The sequence below is a fragment of the Erinaceus europaeus genome, unplaced genomic scaffold, assembly GCF_950295315.1.
Source record: "Erinaceus europaeus unplaced genomic scaffold, mEriEur2.1 scaffold_234, whole genome shotgun sequence".
In the NCBI taxonomy this organism is placed as follows: domain Eukaryota; kingdom Metazoa; phylum Chordata; class Mammalia; order Eulipotyphla; family Erinaceidae; genus Erinaceus; species Erinaceus europaeus.
The window spans coordinates 1-22,608 of NW_026647950.1; the positions used below are offsets into that span (position 1 = coordinate 1).

The following is a 22,608-nucleotide window of genomic DNA, read 5'->3' on the forward strand; positions in this document are numbered from 1 at the left end:
CACCCCGTGCAGAGGGCGTCTGGGCTCGTGTCCCAGCAGACTGGGGACAGGGCACCCCGTGCAGAGGGCGTCTGGGCCCGTGTCCCAGCAGACTGGGGACAGGGCACCCCGTGCAGAGGGCGTCTGGGCCCGTTGTCCCAGCAGACCTGCAGACAGGGTGTCTGCTGTGCTGTATTTGGAGCCTGCCGGCTGACTCCGCTGGCCTGGCTGTTAATGTTTTGTTTCGTGGTTTTGTGAGATATTCTACTTTCTTTTCCTCTGTCCCAAGGTGTGGACGCTGACTTGAACGTCAGCCCTCTTCTCTGTAGCTGCTCAGAGCTTCATGTCGGGTGGTGGGCGGCGGGGTAGGTTTTAATGGAGATGATGCCCCTGCTTCTGATTAAGCCCTGGCCGGGCTTGTCGGGATGGAGTATGCTGTCCATCTGTCTGGGGTGGCACACCGCTGGCCATGAGGTGCGGCGCTGGCCTCCGTGTGTGGCAGATGAGTGGCCGGCAAGGAGCTGAGAGGGACAAGCAAGGATTTACAGGATTTACCAGCCGGGTTTACCTGCTGGGCCTCACATCCATGGCCCAGTCCCCAGTGCTGACCCGGCCTGGTGCTCACCTGCTGGGCTGGTGTCTGAGTCACTAACAACGGTCCTTCCCCCAGATCAGGGTCCAAGGGTTGGCAGCTTCCTGCAGCCTCACCGAGGGCTGGGAGACCACATGTGGCCTCAGAGCACTGGCGGCTTGGGCTGGGAGGCAGCACACACAAGCAGATGTCCCTGCCTGAGGCTCCAAGGCCCCAGGTCCAATCCTTGCACCATCAGAGCTGAGCAGGGCACTGGGGAAAACAATATAAATAATAATAATAATAATAATAGTACTGAGGAGACATCTTTCTGAAAAAGACTCACCTGCTTGAGGCTCTGAGGTCCTGGGTTCAATCCCCAGTACCAGCATCAGCCAGAGCTCGGCAGGGCTCTCTCTCTCTCTCTCTTTCTGTATCTTTCTCTCTGATTTCCTCTCATTAAGATAAATACATAAATGAATAAATAATATTTTTAAAAAGGAAGTGAATCTGGACACACATACACGCACACACGTGCACCCGCACACACACACGTGCACACGCACACACGCACACACATGCACACATGCACACACACATGCACACACACGCACACATGCACACACGCACACACATGCACACACACGCACACATGCACGCACACACACACAAGCACACGCACGCACGCACACACACACAAGCACACACACTCGCACACACACTCGCACACACACACGCACAGGCACGCACACACACGCGCACATGCACGCACGCACACACATGCACACACACGCACACACGCACGCACGCACACACACACACGCACACACACACGCACACGCACACACACACACATGCTCTCTGCAGGAAGTGGCTGGCAAGACCTGGCAGGCAGAGTCACTCACCTGCTCCCCGCCCCGCCAGTGGGGACCCACAGTCAGGTGCCCTCCTGCCTGCGCACAGCTCGCCCCACACACCCCTGCTTCTCTTGGTGTCCAGGGGAGGCCTGGCGGGGGCAGCGGGGCTCAGACAGAGCAGAAGGAGGCAAACGGCTTGTCCCTCTGCCGTGCTCCTGCACTTATCCCAGTGCTCCCCGCCTGTCCCTCTGTCCCTCCCTCCCACTGTCCCTCCACTGTGAAGGAAGCTGTGGCTCAGGGTCTCCTCACCTGCAGCACCAGGGGCTTCCTCCACCTTCCAGCCCCCAGTGTCCTGAGGTCCTTTGGGCAGAGCTGAGTGGGTGGGGGCAGAGACAGGGTGCACCCTGGGCTGTGGGCACAGGTCCCGAGACTCTGAAGGGGGGACCAGAGGGGATGAGGGACTCTGAGGGTGAGGGATGGATGTGTGCAGAGGGACTGGGGACCCTGAGCATGAGGGATGGGTGTCTGCAGAGGGTCTGAGGGACCCTGAGCGTGAGGGATGGGTGTGTGCAGAGGGTCTGAGGGACCTGAGCGTGAGGGTGGGTGTGTGCAGAGGGACTGGGGGACCCTGAGCGTGAGGGGTGTGTGTGTGCAGAGGGACTGGGGGACCCTGAGCGTGAGGGATGGATGTGTGCAGAGGGGCTGGGGGACCCTGAGCGTGAGGGATGGGTGTGTGCAGAGGGACTGGGGGACCTGAGCATGAGGGATGGATGTGTGCAGAGGGGCTGGGGGACCCCTGAGTGTGAGGGATAGGTGTGTGCAGAGGGGCTGGGGGACCCTGAGCGTGAGGGATGGGTGTGTGCAGAGGGTCTGAGGGACTCTGAGTTTGAGGGGTGGGGTGTGTGCAGAGGGGCTGGGGGACCTGAGCGTGAGGGGTAGATGTGTGCAGAGGGACTGGGGGACCCTGAGCGTGAGGGGTGGATGTGTGCAGAGGGTCTGAGGGACCCTGAGCGGGAGGGATGGGTGTATGCAGAGGGACTGGGGATCCTGAGCATGAGGGATGGGTGTGTGCAGAGGGGCTGGGGGACCCTGAGCGTGAGGGATGGGTGTGTGCGGAGGGACATGGGGGACCCTGAGCGTGAGGGGTAGATGTGTGCAGAGGGTCTGAGGGACCCTGAGCGGGAGGGATGGGTGTGTGCAGAGGGACTGGGGATCCTGAGCATGAGGGATGGGTGTGTGCAGAGGGGGCTGGGGGACCCTGAGCGTGAGGGATGGGTGTGTGCAGAGGGTCTGAGGGACCCTGAGCGTGAGGGATGGATGTGTGCAGAGAAGCTGGGGGACCTTGAGCGTGAGGGGTGGGTGTGTGCAGAGGGTCTGGTCTGAGGGACCCTGAGCATGAGGATGGGTGTGTGCAGAGGGTCTGAGGGACCCTGAGCATGAGGGATGGGTGTGTGCAGAGGGTCTGAGGGACCCTGAGCGTGAGGGATGGGTGGTGTGCAGAGGGGCTGGGGGATCCTGAGCATGAGGGATGGGTGTGTGCAGAGGGGCTGGGGGACCCTGAGCGTGAGGGATGGGTGTGTGCGGAGGGACTGGGGGACCCTGAGCGTGAGGGGTGGATGTGTGCAGAGGGTCTGAGGGACCCTGAGAGGGAGATGATGGGTGTGTGCAGAGGGACTGGGGGATCCTGAGCATGAGGGATAGTGTGTGCAGAGGGGCTGGGGACCCTGAGCGTGAGGGATGGGTGTGTGCAGAGGGTCTGAGGGACCCTGAGCATGAGGGATGGATGTGTGCAGAGAAGCTGGGGGACCTTGAGCGTGAGGGGTGGGTGTGTGCAGAGGGTCTGGTCTGAGGGACCCTGAGCATGAGGGATGGGTGTGTGCAGAGGGTCTGAGGGACCCTGAGCATGAGGGATGGGTGTGTGCAGAGGGTCTGAGGGACCCTGAGCGTGAGGGATGGGTGTGTGCAGAGGGGCTGGGGGACCCTGAGCATGAGGGGTGGTATGTGCAGAGGGACTGGGGGACCCTGAGCGTGAGGGGTGGTGTGTGTGCAGAGGGGCTGGGGGACCCTGAGCGCGAGGGATGGGTGTGTGCAGAGGGGCTGGGGGACTCTGAGTGTGAGGGATGGATGTGTGCAGAGGGGCTGGGGGACTCTGAGTGTGAGGGATGGGTGTGTGCAGAGGGGCTGGGGGACCCTGAGTGGGAGGGATGGGTGTGTGCAGAGGGGGCTGGGGGACTCTGAGTGTGAGGGGTGGGTATGTGCAGAGGGGTTGGGGGATCCACCCTCCTTAGGGCGAGGGGTGGGGTGCTGAGGCTGCTGCCCTCTAGCGAGGGGATATGAGGAGCTGTGATGAGGACACTTTGTAAATCACCCCCTTCCTCCCCAACAAAGTGACTTGATTTTTGAGAGAGAGGGGGAGAGGGAGATGGAGAGGGAGGGGGAGAGGGAGGGGGTGAGGGAGAATGTGAAGGAAGAGAGAGGGAGAGGGAGAGGGAGAGAGAGAGTGAGAAAGAGAGAGAGTCTTCCCAGCTCCGCCCTTGTCCTCCCCTCCCCTGCGGGCTGGGTTTCTGAGCTGAGGGGTGGGGGACAGAGTCCATTCTGATTTTGGGGTGTCATCTGGGCGAGAGTCTGCAGTATCCCACCCCCAGAGGGGAGAGGGTGCCCCTTTCCCAGAACCCTCTTCCTCCCTGCAGCCTCCCCACCTCTGGGGACCCGGGGACCAGGGACAGGACACGGGAAACCGGCCAGCAGGAGGGACCCCTCCCTCAGCGCCCCAGGCATCCAGTCCTGGGGACCCTCAGCGCGGGACCCCTCCACGGCTCAGCAAGGCACCCAGGTCTGCAGCACCCGCCCACAGCAGGTCAGCACCCACCCCGCCTGCCAGGACCCACCCTGCCGGCCCGCCACACCCTCTCTGGCGCTGGCCAGCAGCCCCCCTCCACCCACCCCGCCTGGAAACGCAGGAGCTGGTTGGGCTGCGACTCTGGGACCCCATACCTGGTGCCCCGGGTGGGGGCCCCAAGAGGTGCCGGGGCGGGGGTGCGGCTGGGAGGGCGGTCTGCTGGGCTCCTCCTCGCCCCCACTCTCCCAGGTGCCCCAGGGCTCAGTCTCTGTCCCAGGGCTCAGCGGCTGGGTGCCGACCCTGCTGGGGCCCCGGGTGGGATGCCCTACCCGCCTCCTTCACAGCCATGGCCTGAGGTGCACACAGGCTCTGGGGGTCTGGCCTGGACAGGGGCTCTGAGACTGTCCTGTGCGCCCCCTCTCCCTGCCGGGGTTCCAAGGCTGACCACCCCCAACGCCACTGGACAGGATTCTGCTGACCCCCTCCCTCCACTGGACAGACCCCAGGCTGACCCCCTCCCTCCACACTGGACAGGAACCCAGGCTGACCCCCTCCCTCCACACTGGACAGACCCCAGGCTGACCCCTCCCTCCACACTGGACAGACCCCAGGCTCACCCCCTCCCTACACACTGGACAGACTCCAGGCTGACCCCCTCCCTCCACACTGGACAGACTCCAGGCTGACCCCCTCCCTCCACACTGGACAGACCCCAGGCTGACCCCCTGCCTCCACACTGGACAGACCCCAGGCTGACCCCCTGCCTCCACACTGGACAGACCCCAGGCTGACCCCCTCCCTCCACTGGACAGACTCCAGGTTGACCCCTCCCTCCACACTGGACAGACTCCAGGATGACCCCCTCCCTCCACACTGGACAGACCCCAGGCTGACCCCCTCCCTCCACAGTGGACAGAACCCAAGGCTGACCCCCTCCCTTCACACTGGACAGACCCCAGGCTGACCCCCTCCCTCCACACTGGACAGACCCCAGGATGACCCCTCCCTCCACACTGGACAGACCCCAGGCTCACCCCCTGCCTACACACTGGACAGACCCCAGGCTGACCCCCTCCCTCCACACTGGACAGACTCCAGGCTGACCCCCCCCTCCACACTGGACTGACTCCAGGTTGACCCCCTCCCTCCACACAGGACAGACCCCAGGCTGACCCCCTCCCTCCACAGTGGACAGACTCCAGGCTGACCCCTCCCTCCACACTGGACAGACTCCAGGCTGACCCCCTCCCTCCACACTGGACAGACTCCAGGCTGACCCCCTCCCTCCTCACTGGACAGACCCCAGGCTGACCCCCTCCCTCCACACTGGACAGACCCCAGGCTGACCCCTTTCCCCCACTGGACAGCCCCCAGGCTGACCCCCTCCCTCCACACTGGACAAACCCCAGGCTGACCCCTCCCTCCACACTGGACAGACTCCAGGCTGACCCCTCTCCCCCACTGGACAGACCCCAGGCTGACCCCCTCCCTCCTCACTGGACAGACCCCAGGCTGACCCCCTCCCTCCACACTGGACAGACCCCAGGCTGACCCCTTTCCCCCACTGGACAGACCCCAGGCTGACCCCCTCCCTCCACACTGGACAGAACCCAGGCTGACCCCCTCCCTCCACACTGGACAGACTCCAGGCTGACCCCCCTCCCTCCACACTGGACAGACCCCAGGCTGACCCCTCCCTCCACACTGGACAGAACCCAGGCTGACCCCTCCCTCCACACTGGACAGACCCCAGGCTGACCCCCTCCCTCCTCACTGGACAGACCCCAGGCTGACCCTCTCCCTCCACATGGACAGACCCCAGGCTGACCCCCTCCCTCCTCACTGGACAGACTCCAGGCTGACCCCCTCCCTCCACACTGGACAGACCCCAGGCTGACCCTCTCCCTCCACACTGGACAGACCCCAGGGTGACCCCCTCCCTCCACACTGGACAGACTCCAGGCTGACCCCCCTCTCCACACTGGACTGACTCCAGGTTGACCCCCTCCCTCCACACTGGACAGACCCCAGGCTGACCCCCTCCCTCCACAGTGGACAGACTCCAGGCTGACCCCTCCCTCCACACTGGACAGACTCCAGGCTGACCCCCTCCCTCCACACTGGACAGACTCCAGGCTGACCCCCTCCCTCCTCACTGGACAGACCCCAGGCTGACCCCCTCCCTCCACACTGGACAGACTCCAGGCTGACCCCTCCCTCCACACTGGACAGACTCCAGGCTGACCCCTCCCTCCACACTGGACAGACCCCAGGCTGACCCCTTTCCCCCACTGGACAGACCCCAGGCTGACCCCCTCCCTCCACACTGGACAGACTCCAGGCTGACCCCTCCCTCCACACTGGACAGACCCCAGGCTGACCCCCTGTCCCCTACTGGACAGACCCCAGGCTGACCCCTTTCCCCCACTGGACAGACCCAAGGCTGACCCCTCTCCCCCACTGGACAGGACTCTGCTGACCCCAACTGCCCCTGCAGCATGGAGCTGAACCTGAGTGAGGCCAACAGCAGTGTGCCCTGGGACCTGGAGCCACAGCCCGCCTGGAGCCTGGGCCCGGAGAACCTGGTGGCCCTGGCGGCCTTTGGGCTCATCTTCACGCTGGGTGTGCTGGGCAACGCGCTGGTCATCGTGGTGCTGAGCCGCCGCCGGCCGGGCAGACCCCGCGGCCCCACCGAGCTGTTTGTGCTGAACCTGAGCGTGGCGGACCTGGCCTACCTGCTGTGCTGCGTGCCCTTCCAGGCCGTCGTGTACGCGCGCCCCACCTGGGAGCTGGGCGCCTTCGCCTGCAAGGCCTCACACTACGTGTTCACCGTGTCTATGCTGGTCAGCGTCTTCACGCTGGCCGCCATGGCCGTGGACCGCTACGTGGCCGTGGTGCTGGCCCGCCGCGCCCCGGGCCTGCGGGTGGCCCGCAACGCGCTGAGGGGGCTGGGCTGCATCTGGGCGCTGTCCCTGGGCATGGCTGCGCCCGTGGCTGCCCACCAACGCCTGCTGCACCACCAGCCGGGCAACCTGACCTTCTGCTGGGAGCAGTGGCCTGACCCACGTCACAAGAAGGCCTACGTGCTTTGTACCTTCCTGCTGGGCTACCTGCTGCCTCTCACCCTCATCTGCTTCTGCTACGCCAAGGTGGGCGGGGGGGCTCGGCCTGGTGGGCAGGGCAGGTGGTGCACAGCCTAGCCAGGAGGGCTAGCCAAGGTAGGCAGGGCAGGGGGCTTATCCAGGTGGGCTAGCCAAGGTGTGTGTGTGGGGGGCTTAGCCTGGTGGGCAGGGCAGGGGGCTTAGCCAGGTGGGCTAGCCAAGATGGGTAGGTCCAGTGAAGAAGCAGCTACAGAAGCCAGAACTCCCACCATCTGCACCCAGAAAGAGTTTGGGTCCAGACTCCCAAAGGGGAGAAATGTCAGGGGAAGATGCCCAGAGGGCTCTGAGCCCCAACTCCATCAGGACCCGGAGAGAGAAGATGGAAAAAGGAGGGACATTCAGAAGTAGTAACAGGGGTGTGACTTAGATAGGAAGAGAAGGCAGAGCCATGGAAAAAGTGGGCAAATATATCTATAAATAAAATAGTTCTAGAAATAATAGTCAGCCCACATCTGTGAGCTTGGGAGAACCACTGCAGTTTCCAATGGAGAGAATGGGGGCACAGAACTCTGGAGCTGGGAATGGTGTGGAGTTATAACCCTGTTATCTTATGGTTTTGTAAATCAGCATTAAGTCAGATAATAATAATAATAATAATAATAATAATAATAATAATAATAATAGCAGGGAGGCTGCCTCCCATGCTTGCTTGCTTCCTGTTCCAAGACTTGTACAAGTAGAAGGACTTTGTGAGAAGGACTTTGTGCCGGGCTCATGGGGCGGGGTCTGGGGGTTGAGGGGTGCTAGGACACTGACCATTGTGCTCTCCAGGTCCTGACTCATCTGCACAGCAATCTGAAGAACATGTCCAAGAAGTCAGAAGCCTCGAAGAAAAAGGTACTGCTTCCCTCGCCCAGTGGCCGGCTCTTCTCTGGGTCTCCCCCACCCAGGACCCCCAAACCCCAGCTCTGTGCTGGCTCTGTGCTGGACAGGACATCACGCCCTGCTGGGGGACAGGGGACAGGGAGGCCCCAGTGGGCTAGGACTGTGGGCCTCTTGGCAGGGTGGCAGCTGGTGGAGGAACAGAGAGGCGACTAGCTCACAACTTGCTTTTTGATTTTAAAATGATTTAGTTATTAATCTACTGAATGGAGGCAGAGAAATAAAGAGAGATGGGAGTGATAGAAAGACAGAGATGTTCAAAGGAAGGAACAGTTACTGGGGGCCACTTCCCAGTTCCTTCCGTGAGGTCTAGACTGATCCTCCATGGAGGAATCACAGAGACAGTCGTGTTTCAGGGAGAAGAGGAGCACTGATGGGGAGAAAGTGAGGACAGAAAAGGAGAAGAAAGTGCAAGCCCTGTGGGTGGGTGTGAGAGAGAGAGAGAGAGAGAAGGAGAGGAGAGAGAGAGAGAGAGAAGGAGAGGAGAGAGAGAGAGAGAGAGAGGGAGAGAGAAGGAGAGGAGAGAGAGAGACAGACAGAGAGAGAGAAAAGGAGAGGAGAGGAGAGGAGAGAGAGACAGAGAGAGAGACCCTAGCCCCTGGTCCCCCAGCTCTCTGGTCCCTTCTGGGGAAGGCAGGACCCTCAGGGGATGGAGAGAGAGAGAGAGAGAGAGAGAGAGAGAGAGAGAGACCCCAGCCCCTGGTCCCCCAGCTCTCTGGTCCCTTCTGGGGAAGGCAGGACCCTCAGGGATGGAGAGAGAGAGAGAGAGAGAGAGAGAGAGAGAGAGAGAGAGGGATCCCAGCCCCTGGTCCCCAGCTCTCTGGTCCCTTGTGGGGAAGGCAGGACCCTCAGGGATGAGCTCCAGCCTGTCTCCATGGTCCCCTCTGCCTCCATCTGCAGGTTGTGGCCTTTGCAGTCAGGGAGGGAGGGAGCCGGGGCAGGACGTGCAGACTCACTGGGCTTCTGGGCCTGACCTGGGCCTGACCTGGCTGCTGCAGGGGGAGGGGGCAGGGCGCAGGGTGCAGGGCGCAGGGTGCAGGGCGCAGGGTGCAGGGCCCGGTGGGTGCTGTTCTCCCTAAGCTGCCCTCCCACATAGCCGCCTGCCACACTCCTTTACCTCTCAGGAAGCTTCCCCCACCCTGTGGCAGAGAGCAGGGCCTGAGGCTGCGTCCTTGTTCCTGGTAGTATCTGCAGCACTTCCCCGCTCTTTACCTCACACTTGGTTCCAGGAGGCCTGATTGGATTCTCCTTTTGGGACATTCTTTTATCTATCACTCATTTATGAAACCCAAGGTAGTCTCACTAGCCCTGGCTGCTTTTTCTTCAGGTAGAGAGTGGCTGAGAGGGAGGGAGACCTCCACAGACCGGGATCTTCCCCTCCTACCCTATGGACTTCCCATGTGGCCCTGGGGCTCAAACCTGGCTCCTTGCTTGGCAAAGCCAACATCTACCTGGTGAGCCATCTCTCCCTGACCCTGTAGAACATCATATATATAAATATTAAATATATACATGATTTGAGAAGAGATAGAGAAACAGAGACCAGGACACTGTTCAGCTCTGGTTTATGCTGGCGCAGGGGGTTTGAACCTGGGACTTCAGACGCTCAGGCATGAAGGGCCTTTTGCAGAACCACTGTGCTGTCTCCCTGCCCCAGCACACCCCTGTAACCTTCCTCAAGTCCCAGGGACACCTGCTGTCCCTCTTCACTCCGCGTGGCCTGAGGCTGACCCCAGGGCCCGGCAGGTCTCATTCTGTCTCCTCAAGCATCTCCTTCTCCTGAGAGGCACCAGGCCGCCTCCTGTCCTCATTCCACATTCCGAGGAGAAGCTGTTTGACACGGAGCCCAGAGTCCACTGAACTCTGGCCGAGTGATGCATACACTGTGGGAGCCTGGAGGGAGAGGAGGAGATCATTAGCAGACAATGAGATTACGGAGGAGCAGATCAGAACCAGGCACTGGCCGACCTCTTCAAATGCCTTCGTGTCTGTTCCCTCCTGGTACTTACTAGGACAGATGGCAGGCAGAATGCGGCAACACCGGTTCAGATAATCCCATTTCTTGTCCAAAGCCGTACCTAAGGGAAGCGCAGCCCAGCCTGCCCCCTGGCTTGTGAGTAGAGCAGGGAGTCCCCCTGGAGGCTGGGGAGCCCAGTGGGTGGAGCCAGCTGTGCCAGGGCCACAGGGCAGAGTGACAGGTGCCCCTGCATGGCCAGGCCGGCTGCAGCTGCTCTCCGTGGGCCCAACCCCTGGCCATCGCCAGTCCGGTCCAAGTGGAGGGAAGTCCTGGCATCTTCAGGAGAACAGCTGCCCAGGGTGGGCTGGGTGACCCTGACTTCTAAAGAGAGAGGCAGGGCTCACTTCTCAGTGACAGAAAAGCACTGTGGGCGGCACCTTCCCTCCTCCCGGCACACACAGGGCTTCCCCTGCTGTCACCCAGGTGACATGAGGCCTGAGAATCTGCTCCTTCTGCCCCAGAGCCTGTGGCCAGTCAGACAAGGTGTCCTCTCTGGACACACGGAAGAGACAGTCCCCCGTGAAGCTGGCGGTTGCAGTGACTGTGGGAAGGTGGTCACTGCGTAAAGGGCAGCGCCATGGTGCCCGTCCCTGCGGACACGAGTCGGGCTGGGTCTGCCGGCAGCACAGACATGGCTTCCTGCACCCCAGCCTCGGGGAGTCCCGGCTCTCTGCCGGGGAATTTCATAACCATAGGACAGAGAGACATTGAGAGGGGAGGGAGAGATAGAGAGGGAGAGAGGCGGAGAGACCCCTGCAGACCTGCTTCACCACTTGAAAAGATTCCCCTGCAGGTGGGGACGGGGGCCTTGAACCCGGGTCCTGGCATGGCGATGTGTGTGCTCAGGCGGGTGTGCCCCTGCCTGGTCCCGGTTGTCCTGTTGTCTCCTCTGTGTCGGCCAACTCCTAGGGCGATCTGTTAGAGGGGAAAGGTCAAGGTGTGCCTTGCACTGAGAAGGGGCTTCAGGCTCCCGGAGAGGGTGTGTGTGTGTGTTCTAGCAGCCTGTGTGTGTGTATATGTGTGTGTGTGTGTGTTCTAGCAGCCTGTGTGTGTGTGTTCTAGCAGCGTGTGTGTGTGTGTGTTCTAGCAGCCTGTGTGTGTATGTGTGTGTGTTCTAGCAGCCTGTGTGTGTGTATATGTGTGTGTGTGTTCTAGCAGCATGTGTGTGTGTTCTAGCAGTGTGTGTGTGTGTTCTAGCAGCCTGTGTGTGTGTGTTCTAGCAGCCTGTGTGTGTGTGTTCTAGCAGTGTGTGTGTGTTCTAGCAGCCTGTGTGTGTGTGTTCTATCAGCCTGTGTGTGTGTGTTCTAGCAGCCTGTGTGTGTGTGTGTGTGTTCTAGCAGCCTGGGTGTGTGTGTGTGTGTGTGTGTGTTCTAGCAGCATGTGTGTGTGTGTGTGTTCTAGCAGTGTGTGTTCTAGCAGCCTGTGGAGAGTCCCCACACAGCCCAGCTCCTGTGCGGCAGGGATGCTCTGAGTCAGGGCCTGAGCAGGTGTCCAAGGCCTTGCCATGTTAACCCCCTCGGCGTTTGCTCAGAGAGCCACTGCTGTGTGGTGCCCAGGGCGGTTTCTTAAGAGAGGAGAGCGGAGACAGATGAGGAGGGACAGGAGAGGACAGGCGGCATGTGGGGCTAGAAGAGAGATCTGGAGATTCTTGGGCTCCTTGAAGGCTGAGAGCAGGTGGGCTTCATCAAAGGCTCTCTGGCTGCCAGGCCAGGTCAGGGTGTGACGCATGTCTGCAAAGGTTTGCTTCTTATCGGGGCTTCATGTATCACAGTCAATACAGCTGTGGGTCCGTGTGTGACATTTCTCAGTTTCCTGCCAAACCCTCTCCCCCAGCCCAGGGCCTCCTCCACCATCAGCACCAGGACCTGAAAGCCCCCCACCCCCAGAGTCCTTGACTTTGGGGCAAGATAGCAAACCCAGTTCACGTTCTGCTTGGAGTTTCCCCTTCTGTTCTCATGTCTCCACTTCTGTCCCTGAGTGAGACCATCCCATCTTCATCCTCCTCTCTTGGGCTGATCTTACTTCCCAGGACTCCTTCAGGCTCCACCCAAGAGGAGGGGAAGAAGGTGACTTCACCCTTCTTCACAGCTGAGTATCCTTCTTCACAGCTGAGTAGTATTCCACTGTGTATCTAGACCACAGCTGTCTCAGCCACTCTCATCTGTTGGACACCTGGGTTGCTCCCAGGTTTGGGTTGTTACACATTGTGCTGCTGTGAACACAGGTGCACACAGATTTCAATGGATGGGTGTGTTTGGCTCCTTAGGATTTGTCCCCAGAGAAGAGACGATTGGGGCTGGGGGGCTTTGTCTCTCGTGTCTGTCAGAGGACTCTGCTTCCCACCTGCAAAGGTTTCTCTTCACAGTTGAATTTTCCATTTTCCCTTCTGGTTGGAAGCAACTGGACCAGCCTTTCTTTCTTTTTTTTCTTTTCTCTTCTATTTCTTTGATTTTGGAAATATTTTTCATCTTTCTCCCTCATCTTGCAGCCAGCTTTTTCCTCATTGCCGAGTTCCATCAAACATGCGAGTAAGAGTCTGTGAAGAAGAGATAAAAGCAGAGGGCTCTGGGGAAAGACATGCCCAGGGAGACTCTTTCAGGCCCAACTGAGCTGCTGGGACCAAGGGCCTTGGTGGGACTGAGAGCTCCCAGGGACAGGTGGGGCTGGGACCCCTGGGTCCCCCGCCAGCTCCTGGCAGGTGAGGGGACAAGGGGCATCTTTCTCCTGCTCCTGCGAGGTGCTCCCCGCACCCCAGCTGACAGTTCTCAGGGCTAGGGCTGCATCCTGGGCTCCTCACGGGGGCAGGGAGCTTCACCCGTGCCAGGTGGCAGGGGACGCTTCTGTGCGGGGGCCTTGGTACCATTTGTCAAGCTTCCAAGCACTGGCTCCGCTTTGCAGCTGAGCCCGGCCCAGACGGACGGGTCAGTGGCTAGAGCAGGGGAGCCAGGTTCCCCAGCCTCGAGACCCGGGCGAGCAGGAGGCACCTGACCTGGGGAGTCTGGCCCCAACTGGAGGGGAGGGAGGCAGAGTGGGCAGCTCTCTCTGGCTCTGGTCAGCCTCCTGAACTCTAGGACCTGGGGTCCCGAGCTTGTCGTGCAAAATCGATGGAGAAGAAGCCAGATGCGTGTGCAGCTTGGCATGGACACGGCCACTCGCCACCATGGTCTTCAGGTTGGTGGGGACAGGTGTCGGGCCAGGCACAGCGCTGACCTGAGGGGGGACTCAGGACGCGGGACGTGAGGCCGGCCCGTCAGGGTGGTCACCCACGTGCTGCGTCACTTGGTGGGGAATCCCCTTTCTCTCTTTTTTCATTGATGATGAGTGGTGGTGACCAGATGGTCAGCTGACAGGGCCCAGCTCCACACCACAGCCCACCAGAGCTGCCTGTCCCCACCCTCCCCTCCCAGAGAGCCACCAGGCTTCCCGCAGGCTCAGGGACCTTTGCTGGCTGCTGCTTCCCTCTGTCCAGCTGGTTCTCCTCCCCCTGGCTGGTCTCATTTACCTGGTCCCTTCAGGCTCTGCTCTGACATGGGGTAGGAGGGTTTCCCCACCCTCGCAGGTCACCAGTCACCTGGTAGCGGAGCCAGTGCGGGCGCTGGGGCCCACACCCGCAGTTACTGGTGCTCAGACGCCTGCTTGCTGGGCAGGTGAGGATGGGCTGGGTCAGGGCAACAAGGGCATTTCAGCCGCCAGACACCTGAGCAGGTGGCAGACCCAGGCCTCCAAAACAGTCTCCTTTTTTAACCCAGTCTGGGGATTAGTCAGGGAAGAACAGAGAATGCTGGGAAAGGAGAAAGGGGGTCCAGGCAGGCGAGGCAGCATAGGGGTTCTGCAAAGAGACTCTCCTGCCTGAGGCTTCAAGGTCCTATGTTTAATCCCCAGCACCACCATCAGCCAGAGCTGAGTGGGGCTCTGAGGAAATAATAAGATTATTACTACTACTGATGGGGCTGGGGAATATTACTCAGCTGTGAAGAAGGATGGAGTCACCTGCTTCCCCTCCTCCTGGATGGAGCCTGGAGGAATCCTGGGAAGTGAGATCAGCCAGAAAGAGGAGGATGAAGATGGGATGGTCTCACTCAGGGACAGAAGTGGAGACATGAGAACAGAAGGGGAAACTCCAAGCAGAACGTGGACTGGGTTTGCTGTCTTGCCCCAAAGTCAAGGACTCTGGGGGTGGGGGGCTTTCAGGTCCTGGTGCTGATGGTGGAGGAGGCCCTGGGGGGGGGAGAGGGTTTGGCAGGAAACTGAGAAATGTCACACACGGACCCACAGCTGTATTGACTACTGACTGTAAATCATTAATCTCCCTGATAAATTTTTTTTAAAGTTGCTGGAAGGCTACTGGCTTGGGGAGACACAGACAAGAGAGAAAAGACATTACAGCCCTTGTCCATTACTCTCAGGACTCCTGGGTACTGCTCCTTTCCTGGTCAATATTTTCATTTTTTAAAAATTTTCTTAAATATTTTGAGAAAGAGAGAGGAGAGAAGAGAGAGAGAGAGAGAGAGAGAGAGAGAGAGGAGAGAGAGAGAGAGGAAAAAGAGAGCAGAGAGAATAAGAAGAGATAGGGAGGGAGGAAGTGAGGGAGGGAGGGAGGGAGAGAGAGAAGGAGGGAGAGCGAGAGGGGCTGGGTGCTGGTGTGCCTGGCTGAGCAAGCGCAGGTCACAGTGCACAAGGACCTGGGTTTGAGTCCCCTGTCCCACCTGCTGGGGGAGGCTTTGTGAGCAGTGAAGCAGGGCTGCAGCTGTCTCTTCTTCTCTCTCCCCCTTCCGTCTCAAATTCTGGCTGTTTCTATCCAATAAATAAAAAAATGGAAAGAGAGAGGAAGGAGAGAGAAAGAGAGAGAGAGAGAGAGAAAGGGAAAGAGACAGAAAGAGGGGGGAGGAGAGAGATACAGGAGAAACGGGCAGAAGGAGAGGAGACACTCAGCCCGTGTCCTGGGCCCCTGGTGCTCTGTGAGCTCCTGGGACGGGGCAGGCCCTGTGCTGGGTGGCGTGCTGGGTGCCCTCCTGAGAGCTGAGCCGCCTCCTCCCGTCCGCCCTCTCCCTGTGGGACACTGAGGCCCAGCCTGGATCTGGCCGGAAACACAGAGCCCTGGACAGGCACGGGGACCGGGGACCCTGCCCGCACCCCGGTAACGGCCCTCTGTCCCCCCAGACGACGCAGACGGTGCTGGTGGTGGTGGTGGTCTTTGGCGTCTCCTGGCTGCCTCACCACGTGGTGCACCTGTGGGCCGAGTTCGGGGCCTTCCCGCTGACGCCGGCGTCCTTCCTGCTCAGGGTGGCGGCCCACTGCCTGGCCTATAGCAACTCCTCCGTCAACCCCATCATCTATGCCTTCCTCTCCGAGAACTTCCGTAAAGCCTACCGGCAGGTGTGCAGCTGCCCCCCGCACCCCCGGTCCCCGGCGCTGGACGCCAAGGAGGCCAAGAGCCGACTGGGCACGCCGCCCTCCACCAACTGCTCCCACGTGTGAGCCGGGAGCCCTGGGGCCGGCAATGGTGGGTGCCAGGGGGTGTTACAGAACCCTGGGCCCCACCTGGTCCGGCAGAAGACGCCCTCTCAACCCCTTTCCTTCGTTTAAGAACACTTGATGTTTTGTGTATGGATGGAGCCTGACCCTGAGAGAGGAGGGGACACACACACAGAAACAGAGACACCTGCAGCCCTGCTTCACACCTCCTGAAGCTCCCCCTGCAGATGGGGACCGGGGACTTGAACCCGGGGCTTTGCCCGCGGTAACATGAGTTCTCACTCGGGTGCACGGTCACCTGGTCACCTGGTCACATTCATTCCTTACTACACAGGGCAGACAGAAATTGTGAGACATTGTGAAAAAATTGTGAGGGGAGAGGATGAGAGAGAGGCAGGGACAGAGAGACACCTGCAGCAGTGACCCATCGCTCGGACAGCTTCCCCCCTGCAGGTGGGAACCGGAGCCTTGAACCCAAGTCCCTGTGCGTGGCAGGTGCATGTGCATTCTACTGGGCGCACCACCTCCCCTCCCCCAGTCTTTCCCGTCTTGGAAAGTGATCTGTGACGGAGCCCCAGACTCCCCCATCCTTTCCCTCAGAGTCAGCAAGGGGCCCTGTGGGCCGGGGCCAGGCGCCGCCGTGCACTCGCTGAAGCCCTGCTGGTCGGCGAGGCCGGGCCTGCATGTCCGGGGCTCCAGGCCCAGCGAAGACGCAGCCCGCGGCCCGGGCTGTCTAAGCCGCCTCGAGCTGTTGGACTGCAGGCCTTGGCGGAAGACCAGCCGTGCCGCCGGATATACCCGGGGCCTCCCCTCCCAGCAGACAGGCTTGCAGCGCTCTGGCGACAGTGTGACTTGTTCCCGTGTGAGCCCTCCTGAGATGTCTCCCTGCGGCTGGCTTCAGGCGTCTTTTCACCACAAAGTCACCGTGTCCTCAGGTCCACACGGTGAATCTGCCGTCCTGTCCCGGCCACGTGCAGGTGCCCAGCTTCTAAGGAGGGACAGCCATCACCTGTCTCCCCAGGACTCCGCGGGTAGGATGAGCTCAGATGTAAAGGGACGCCTGTGGTCTGTGTTTGCACGCGGACTCCTCTGCCCCTCAGCTCACCCTCAACACTCACCTTCCACTCAAGGGGCTTACATCTGCAGCAGAGAAGAAACACAGGAGACGGATGGAACAGGAGACGTTTGCTGTGTGCAAGCTGGGATGGCGGGGAGGGGAGAGGGGGAGGAGCGTTAGAAAGGGCAGGGCAGGGCATGGCAGGGCAGGGCTGGGCAGGGCAGGGCAGGGCTGGGCAGGGCAGGGCTGGGCAGGGTAGGTCTGGGCAGGGGCAGGGGCAGGGGCAAGGCAGAGCAGGGCAGGTCTGGGCAGGGCAGGGTAGGGCAGGATAGGGCAGGGCAGGTTAGGGCAGGTCTGGGCAGGTCTGGGCAGGGCAGGTTAGGGCAGGGCAGGGCAGGTCTGGGCAGGGCAGGGTAGGGCAGGTTAGGGCTGGGCAGGGCAGGGCAGGGCAGGTCTGGGCAGGGCAGGGTAGGGCAGGATAGGGCAGGGCAGGTCTGGGCAGGGCAGGGTAGGGCAGGTTAGGGCAGGGCAGGGCAGGTCTGGGCAGGTCTGGGCAGGGCAGGGTAGGGCAGGTTAGGGCAGGGCAGGGCAGGGCATGTCTGGGCAGGTTAGGGCAGGTTAGGGCAGGGCAGGTTAGGGCAAGTTAGGGCAGGGCAGGTCTGGGCAGGGCAGGTTAGGTCAGGGCAGGTTAGGGCAGGGCAGGGCAGGGCAGAGCATGTCTGGGCAGGTTAGGGCAGGTTAGGGTAGGTTAGGGCAGGGTAGGTTAGGGCAGGGCAGGTTAGGGCAGGGCAGGTCAGGGTAGGGCTGGGTAGGGCAGAGTAGGGACAGGACATGTCTGGGCAGGTTAGGGCAGGGCAGGTCTGGGCAGGGCAGGGCAGGGGCTCCTGGTCACTGCAAACAGTAGCCAAGGTCCTTTCAGTGTTGTTCTCACACTTTGTCCACGTGCCTGCAGAAACGTAACCACAGTAACCACAGTGCCATGTGCCTTGTGGAGCCCTCAGCCACTCCTGGTGCAGCCACATTGCTGGGCGACCCGAGCTGGGCTGTCACCCCTCACCTCCTCTGTCTGGCATGGGTGAGAACGAGCCCTGGCCTCCTGCTCCCTCCTGCTGCTGCTGCTCCATCCAGGAGCTGGGGGTGAGTCAGGTTCACGGCGATACGGCTGATCCTCTGAAGTCTGTCAGGATATCTGTCCCGGTGTCCGGCGGCTGTGGTATTCAGGAGGCTGCCGGCTGCCCTGGGTGCCCACCCACCTGCAGGAGCATCCAGTGGTCCCTGTCCGAGATGCAGGGCCAGAGCAGCTGTTCTCTCCATGCCTGACACCACCATCTGAGTCAGTCTCTCCCCTGTAGACTCCGACCTTGGGGAGCTGCTCCTGGAAGAACAGCTTGTGCTTCTCACAGAGGAGACTGCACAGAGCTGGGCTCAGCCTGGCACCCACAGACAGCCCAGCCCTGGGTGCTCTCCCCTCCCCTGGACTCCCCTTCTGAAGGGTTCATCAGGACTGTCACCTCCCTCCAGAATCCACGGCTCAGAGTCTTGCGGAGAGAGCCTCTGACATTTGCTGTCCAGTGAGATCTTGTGTGACCATGACAGGACTGGATCGGTACCAAGAACAGTCTGAGTTCTGGGGAGCACACACTCGGCCCCCAAACCTGGGGTACGGACTCTAAGGTGGAACCCAGGTGTGGAGGACCCTCGTGGGGCTCATCGCTCCTCCCAAGCCCGTGGCCCTGTGTAAAGATGTTTACCTGGAACTCACATCACCTGGAGTCTGTGTGCACAGTGTTTCTCCCTTAAGTCCTGGCGACCTCTGTGGGCAGTTTGACGCCCGAGTTCACAGGTTAAGCCCCCAGAACCTCCTGCATTCCTTCCTCCAAATGTGTCCTCTGCTGTGTCTACCAGCTGCCACTACACTGCGCTTCTTAAGATCTGAGAGTCTCTCCCTCACCCCCATTCCATCACTGACCACAGCTGCCACTTGTGGCTAAGTGATTGACTTTAAACAGTCCCAGTTGTAAAGTGAGGTAACTTCTTGATTCTGGGAGCAAAGTGCCACTGCTGCTAACCCTTCCCATGCCTCTGGGAGTTGGCTGGGGTTTGTTTTTTTTCTGGGTGGCTGTGGGAGCCTGCGGTGACCACAGGGTTTTAGCTCTCATCCAAGTTTTACCCTTCAATACTGACGAGTCCTTGTGGGCAGTTTCATATCCTTCTGTCTCCGAGTTTACTGGCTAAGGGCCCAGAAGATCCCCTGTCTTCTTGCCTCTGACTGTGTGCTCCACTGAGCAGCTACAGAGATGGCTCCAGCTACCCCGAAAATGTCTTCTTATGTCCCGGGACTCTCTCCCTCACCCCTTTCCAATGCACTGGCCACATATGCCTGCACCCACCTGCGACTTAATGAGTTTCTGAAGAAATCCCAGTTGTGCTTTGTTGAGCTGTCAGGTTATTTTCCATCACGCCGATTAGCTGGCCAGGGGCGTGACATGGCAGCTGCTGTCCCTCTGGAAGTTCTGTGCCCTAGTTTTACTCATGTTGCTGTTTCAGCCTGGCTCTGTAACAAGAATTCTGCCAGACACTGTCACGAATAACTCCAAAGTTTGTTTATCTAAATGTTGCTTCACCATGTAAGAACTGAGCATGAATAGCTTGTATAAATCTAGCATGAATGCCACGTAAAAGGTAGTAGGCTACCAGAGCCAAACCCAAAGACCGATGGCTTCTCATTCAGCCACCGTGCAGCAGACGTCACAACTCCAAAGCAGTCTCCATTGTGTTTTGCATGATTTGGACCAGTTTTCTTGGATTGCAAATAAAATTTGTCCCTCAAAGTATTCTTATTTGTAAGTACACTATTTTCTGACTGATGAGAAATGGTGCTATTTGCAAAACATTCTCCAAAATGTGGAAATATAAGGCAATGCTGTTGGGTTGTAGAGTTTCACTCTTAGTGGGAGTTAGCATGGAAAATAAAATTCATGCTGATCAAGAATTGACATCAATGTCCACAAGTGTTTCATCTTCTTCTTCTTTCTCATTATCATTCCCTTCTATTTATTTTTTTAAAAAAATAACTTTGTTAATCGTTTTTAATATTTATTTTATTTATTTATTCCCTTTTGTTGCCCTTGCTGTTTTATTGTTGTAGTTATTATTGTTGTTGTTGTTGTTGGATAGGACAGAGAGAAATGGAGAGAGGAGGGGGAAGACAGAGAGGGGGAGAGAAAGACAGACACTTGCAGACCTGCTTCACCGCCTGTGAAGCGACTCCCCTGCAGGTGGGAAGCTGGGGCTCAAACCGGGATCCTCACGCCGGTCCTAATGCTTTGTGCCACCTGCGCTTAACCTGCTGCGCTGCAGCCCGACTCCCTCCTTCCCTTCCATTTCTTTCTCCCTTTTCTTCTCCTTCTTTTTATCTTCCTATTTTGAAAAAGGAACATGTCTGGCTTTGTAGAGATGCCACACCATCCTGAGCATACTCAGGCTCTGATGGCCCAGTGCCCAGCTCTTCCCTTCTCTGCACACCTGCCGTCCTCCCATTGAAAAGGACAAGACACCTGGAATAAACTTAGCTCAGGAGGGAAAGATCTGGACACTTGAGACTGTGAGTCACTGCTGAAAGCTATAGAAGACTCCACATTCATGGCTCAGAATAATAAGCATTGCTAACATGCATTCATTGCTGAAATTAGTTTACATACTCAATGCCATTTCCCTGAGAATTCCAAAGTCATGTTTTATAAGAAACAGAATGAGCGACTTCCCAGCATCAAGGAGATTCTAAACAGCCGTGAGTACAGGTAGACTAATGAAGGCCTTAATGCTTCCTGACCAAAAGAGCATGGTGCTGGCAATGTGTAACAGCCAAAACCTGGGAGCAGCCCAGTGTCCAACAGCAGATGAGTGGCTGAGCCAGTTGTGGTCTAGATACACAATGGAATACTACTCAGCTATAAAAAATGGTGACTTCACTGTTTTCAGCCCATCTTGGATGGACCCTGAAAAATCATGTGAAGTGAAATAAGTCAGAAACAGAAGGATGAATATGGGATGCTCTCACTCTCAGGCACAAGTTGAAAAACAAGATCAGAAGAGAAAACACATGTAGAACCTGAACTGGAGTTGGTGTATTGCACCAAAGTAAAAGACTCTGGGTGGGTGGGGAGAATACAGGTTCAAGAAGGATGACAGAGGACCTAGGAAAACCGGGAAATGTTATGCATGTGCAAACTATTGTATTTACTGTTGAATGTAAAACATTAATTCCCCAGTAAATAAATTTAAAAAGTAAAAAATATATATCAAAAGTAAAAAAGGAAAAAAAAGAGTATGGTGCTGGGACAAACACACACACACGTTTTGCTGGGGAATTTGGTCCTCGTGTCCGTGAAGCAGAATAGGGAGGCCCAGAGCAAAGCAGACACATCTGTGGACGTCTCATGTAAGACAGAGGGAGGATCCAGATCCCTTCAGTGGGGGAAGAAAGGCTCTTTAGCAAAACCTGCTGAGAGAACTTTTAGAGCCATGTGCAGAAAAGTGACAACAGATCGTTACTTGCTACCAAACACTGACATTAACTCAACATACACTGCAAATTTGAATTTTAGATCTAAAACTATTAAATACACAGAAGAAAACATCGGTGGAGGACTTAAGGACTTTCACATCAAAGATGTATTTGGAGCTTCAGCTTCATGTGGAAGAAAAAGTGAAGAAAGAACAGGGAATTGGAAATTTACAAACACCTCTACACATAAAAAAAATTGCCTTGAAGATTTCTGTTATATTGTACATCTCAATATAACAGAAATTTCATACAAAAACCACACAGTTCAATAACAATTACAACAAAGAATGCAACAAAAAAGTGGATTAAAATTCTGAATAGACCATGTAAATAAGACATTCCAACGTCCCACAGATGTATGAGAAAACGTTCCACTCTGCTTGTCATGTGAAAAACGCCAACCAACCCATTTGCTCTCATCTCACTCCTTTGAGAACTTCTCCAACAAAACAGAAAATGGTGACTGGTGGTGAGGCTGTGGAGGGAAAGGGGCTGTCACACTGCTTGGAATACACACCGGAAGCCCTGTGGAGAGTGTCCTGGACAACCCTTACAAAATACACGTAGAACCCATCACGCTCCAGCAGCGTCTCTCCTCACCATATAACATATAGCCAAGGGTGAGAAGCCAGCAGTTCTGAGGGACACTTGCTTGACCCATGACTGCCCAGGCGTGGCAGCAACCCCAGTGCCCACCAGTAGACACCCGGTAAAGTAGCTCTGGGATGGTGGAACATTGCTGTCAGTCACAAAAGGCGGCACTGGATCATTTGCAAGAAAACGGACGCAGCTGGAGGTGGTTGTGGAGAGACGGAAACTGATGAGCAAAGCAGCATGCAAGGACAGCAGTGGTGGCGAGGTCGTGTGCGTGACAGCAAGTCCCAGCACCGAGGTTTCAAAGCTAACGCAATTGCCGTAGCTTCGGCTGCAGAAGTAACTATCTGTTGCCTTCTTTGCCCTAAGACAGCAGGAACCTTCCCCTTCCTCTATAGAGCCCGTATTTCTCCAGTCCTGAAACCACTTTCCTGCCTGCTTCTCCCAGTTCATATCAACAGACACTGCACCTGCTGACCCCGACCCAGTCAATGCAGCCAGCACCACCTCAGCATGTTTCTCTTCCGACTGCATCTTCCGACGTCAGGGGTGGAATGTGGACCCACCAGCTTCATCACTCTGGTGAGACCCTTCTTAGCTCATAGGTCT

General features: G+C 58.1%; 1 protein-coding gene across 1 annotated transcript; it reads left to right on the forward strand.

The window, feature by feature from the left end:
* The first annotated feature begins 6,744 nt into the window (after positions 1-6,744).
* GALR1 (galanin receptor 1) lies at positions 6,745-16,027 on the forward strand. The gene is made up of 3 exons (XM_007536264.3): positions 6,745-7,395; positions 8,179-8,244; positions 15,467-16,027. Exons 1-3 carry the CDS (start codon positions 6,745-6,747, stop codon positions 15,782-15,784), a joined length of 1,035 nt encoding a protein of 344 aa, XP_007536326.1. The 3' UTR covers positions 15,785-16,027.
* The last annotated feature ends 6,581 nt before the right edge of the window (positions 16,028-22,608 follow it).

Bases quoted from the DNA above. Each gene is read 5' to 3' on its own strand.
- GALR1 (XM_007536264.3), top strand. From the start codon at position 6,745: ATGGAGCTGAACCTGAGTGAGGCCAACAGCAGTGTGCCCTGGGACCTG. The intron at 7,396-8,178 runs GTGGGCGGGGGG...TGTGCTCTCCAG, and splicing joins TCTGCTTCTGCTACGCCAAG to GTCCTGACTCATCTGCACAG. The intron at 8,245-15,466 runs GTACTGCTTCCC...CTGTCCCCCCAG, and splicing joins CAGAAGCCTCGAAGAAAAAG to ACGACGCAGACGGTGCTGGT.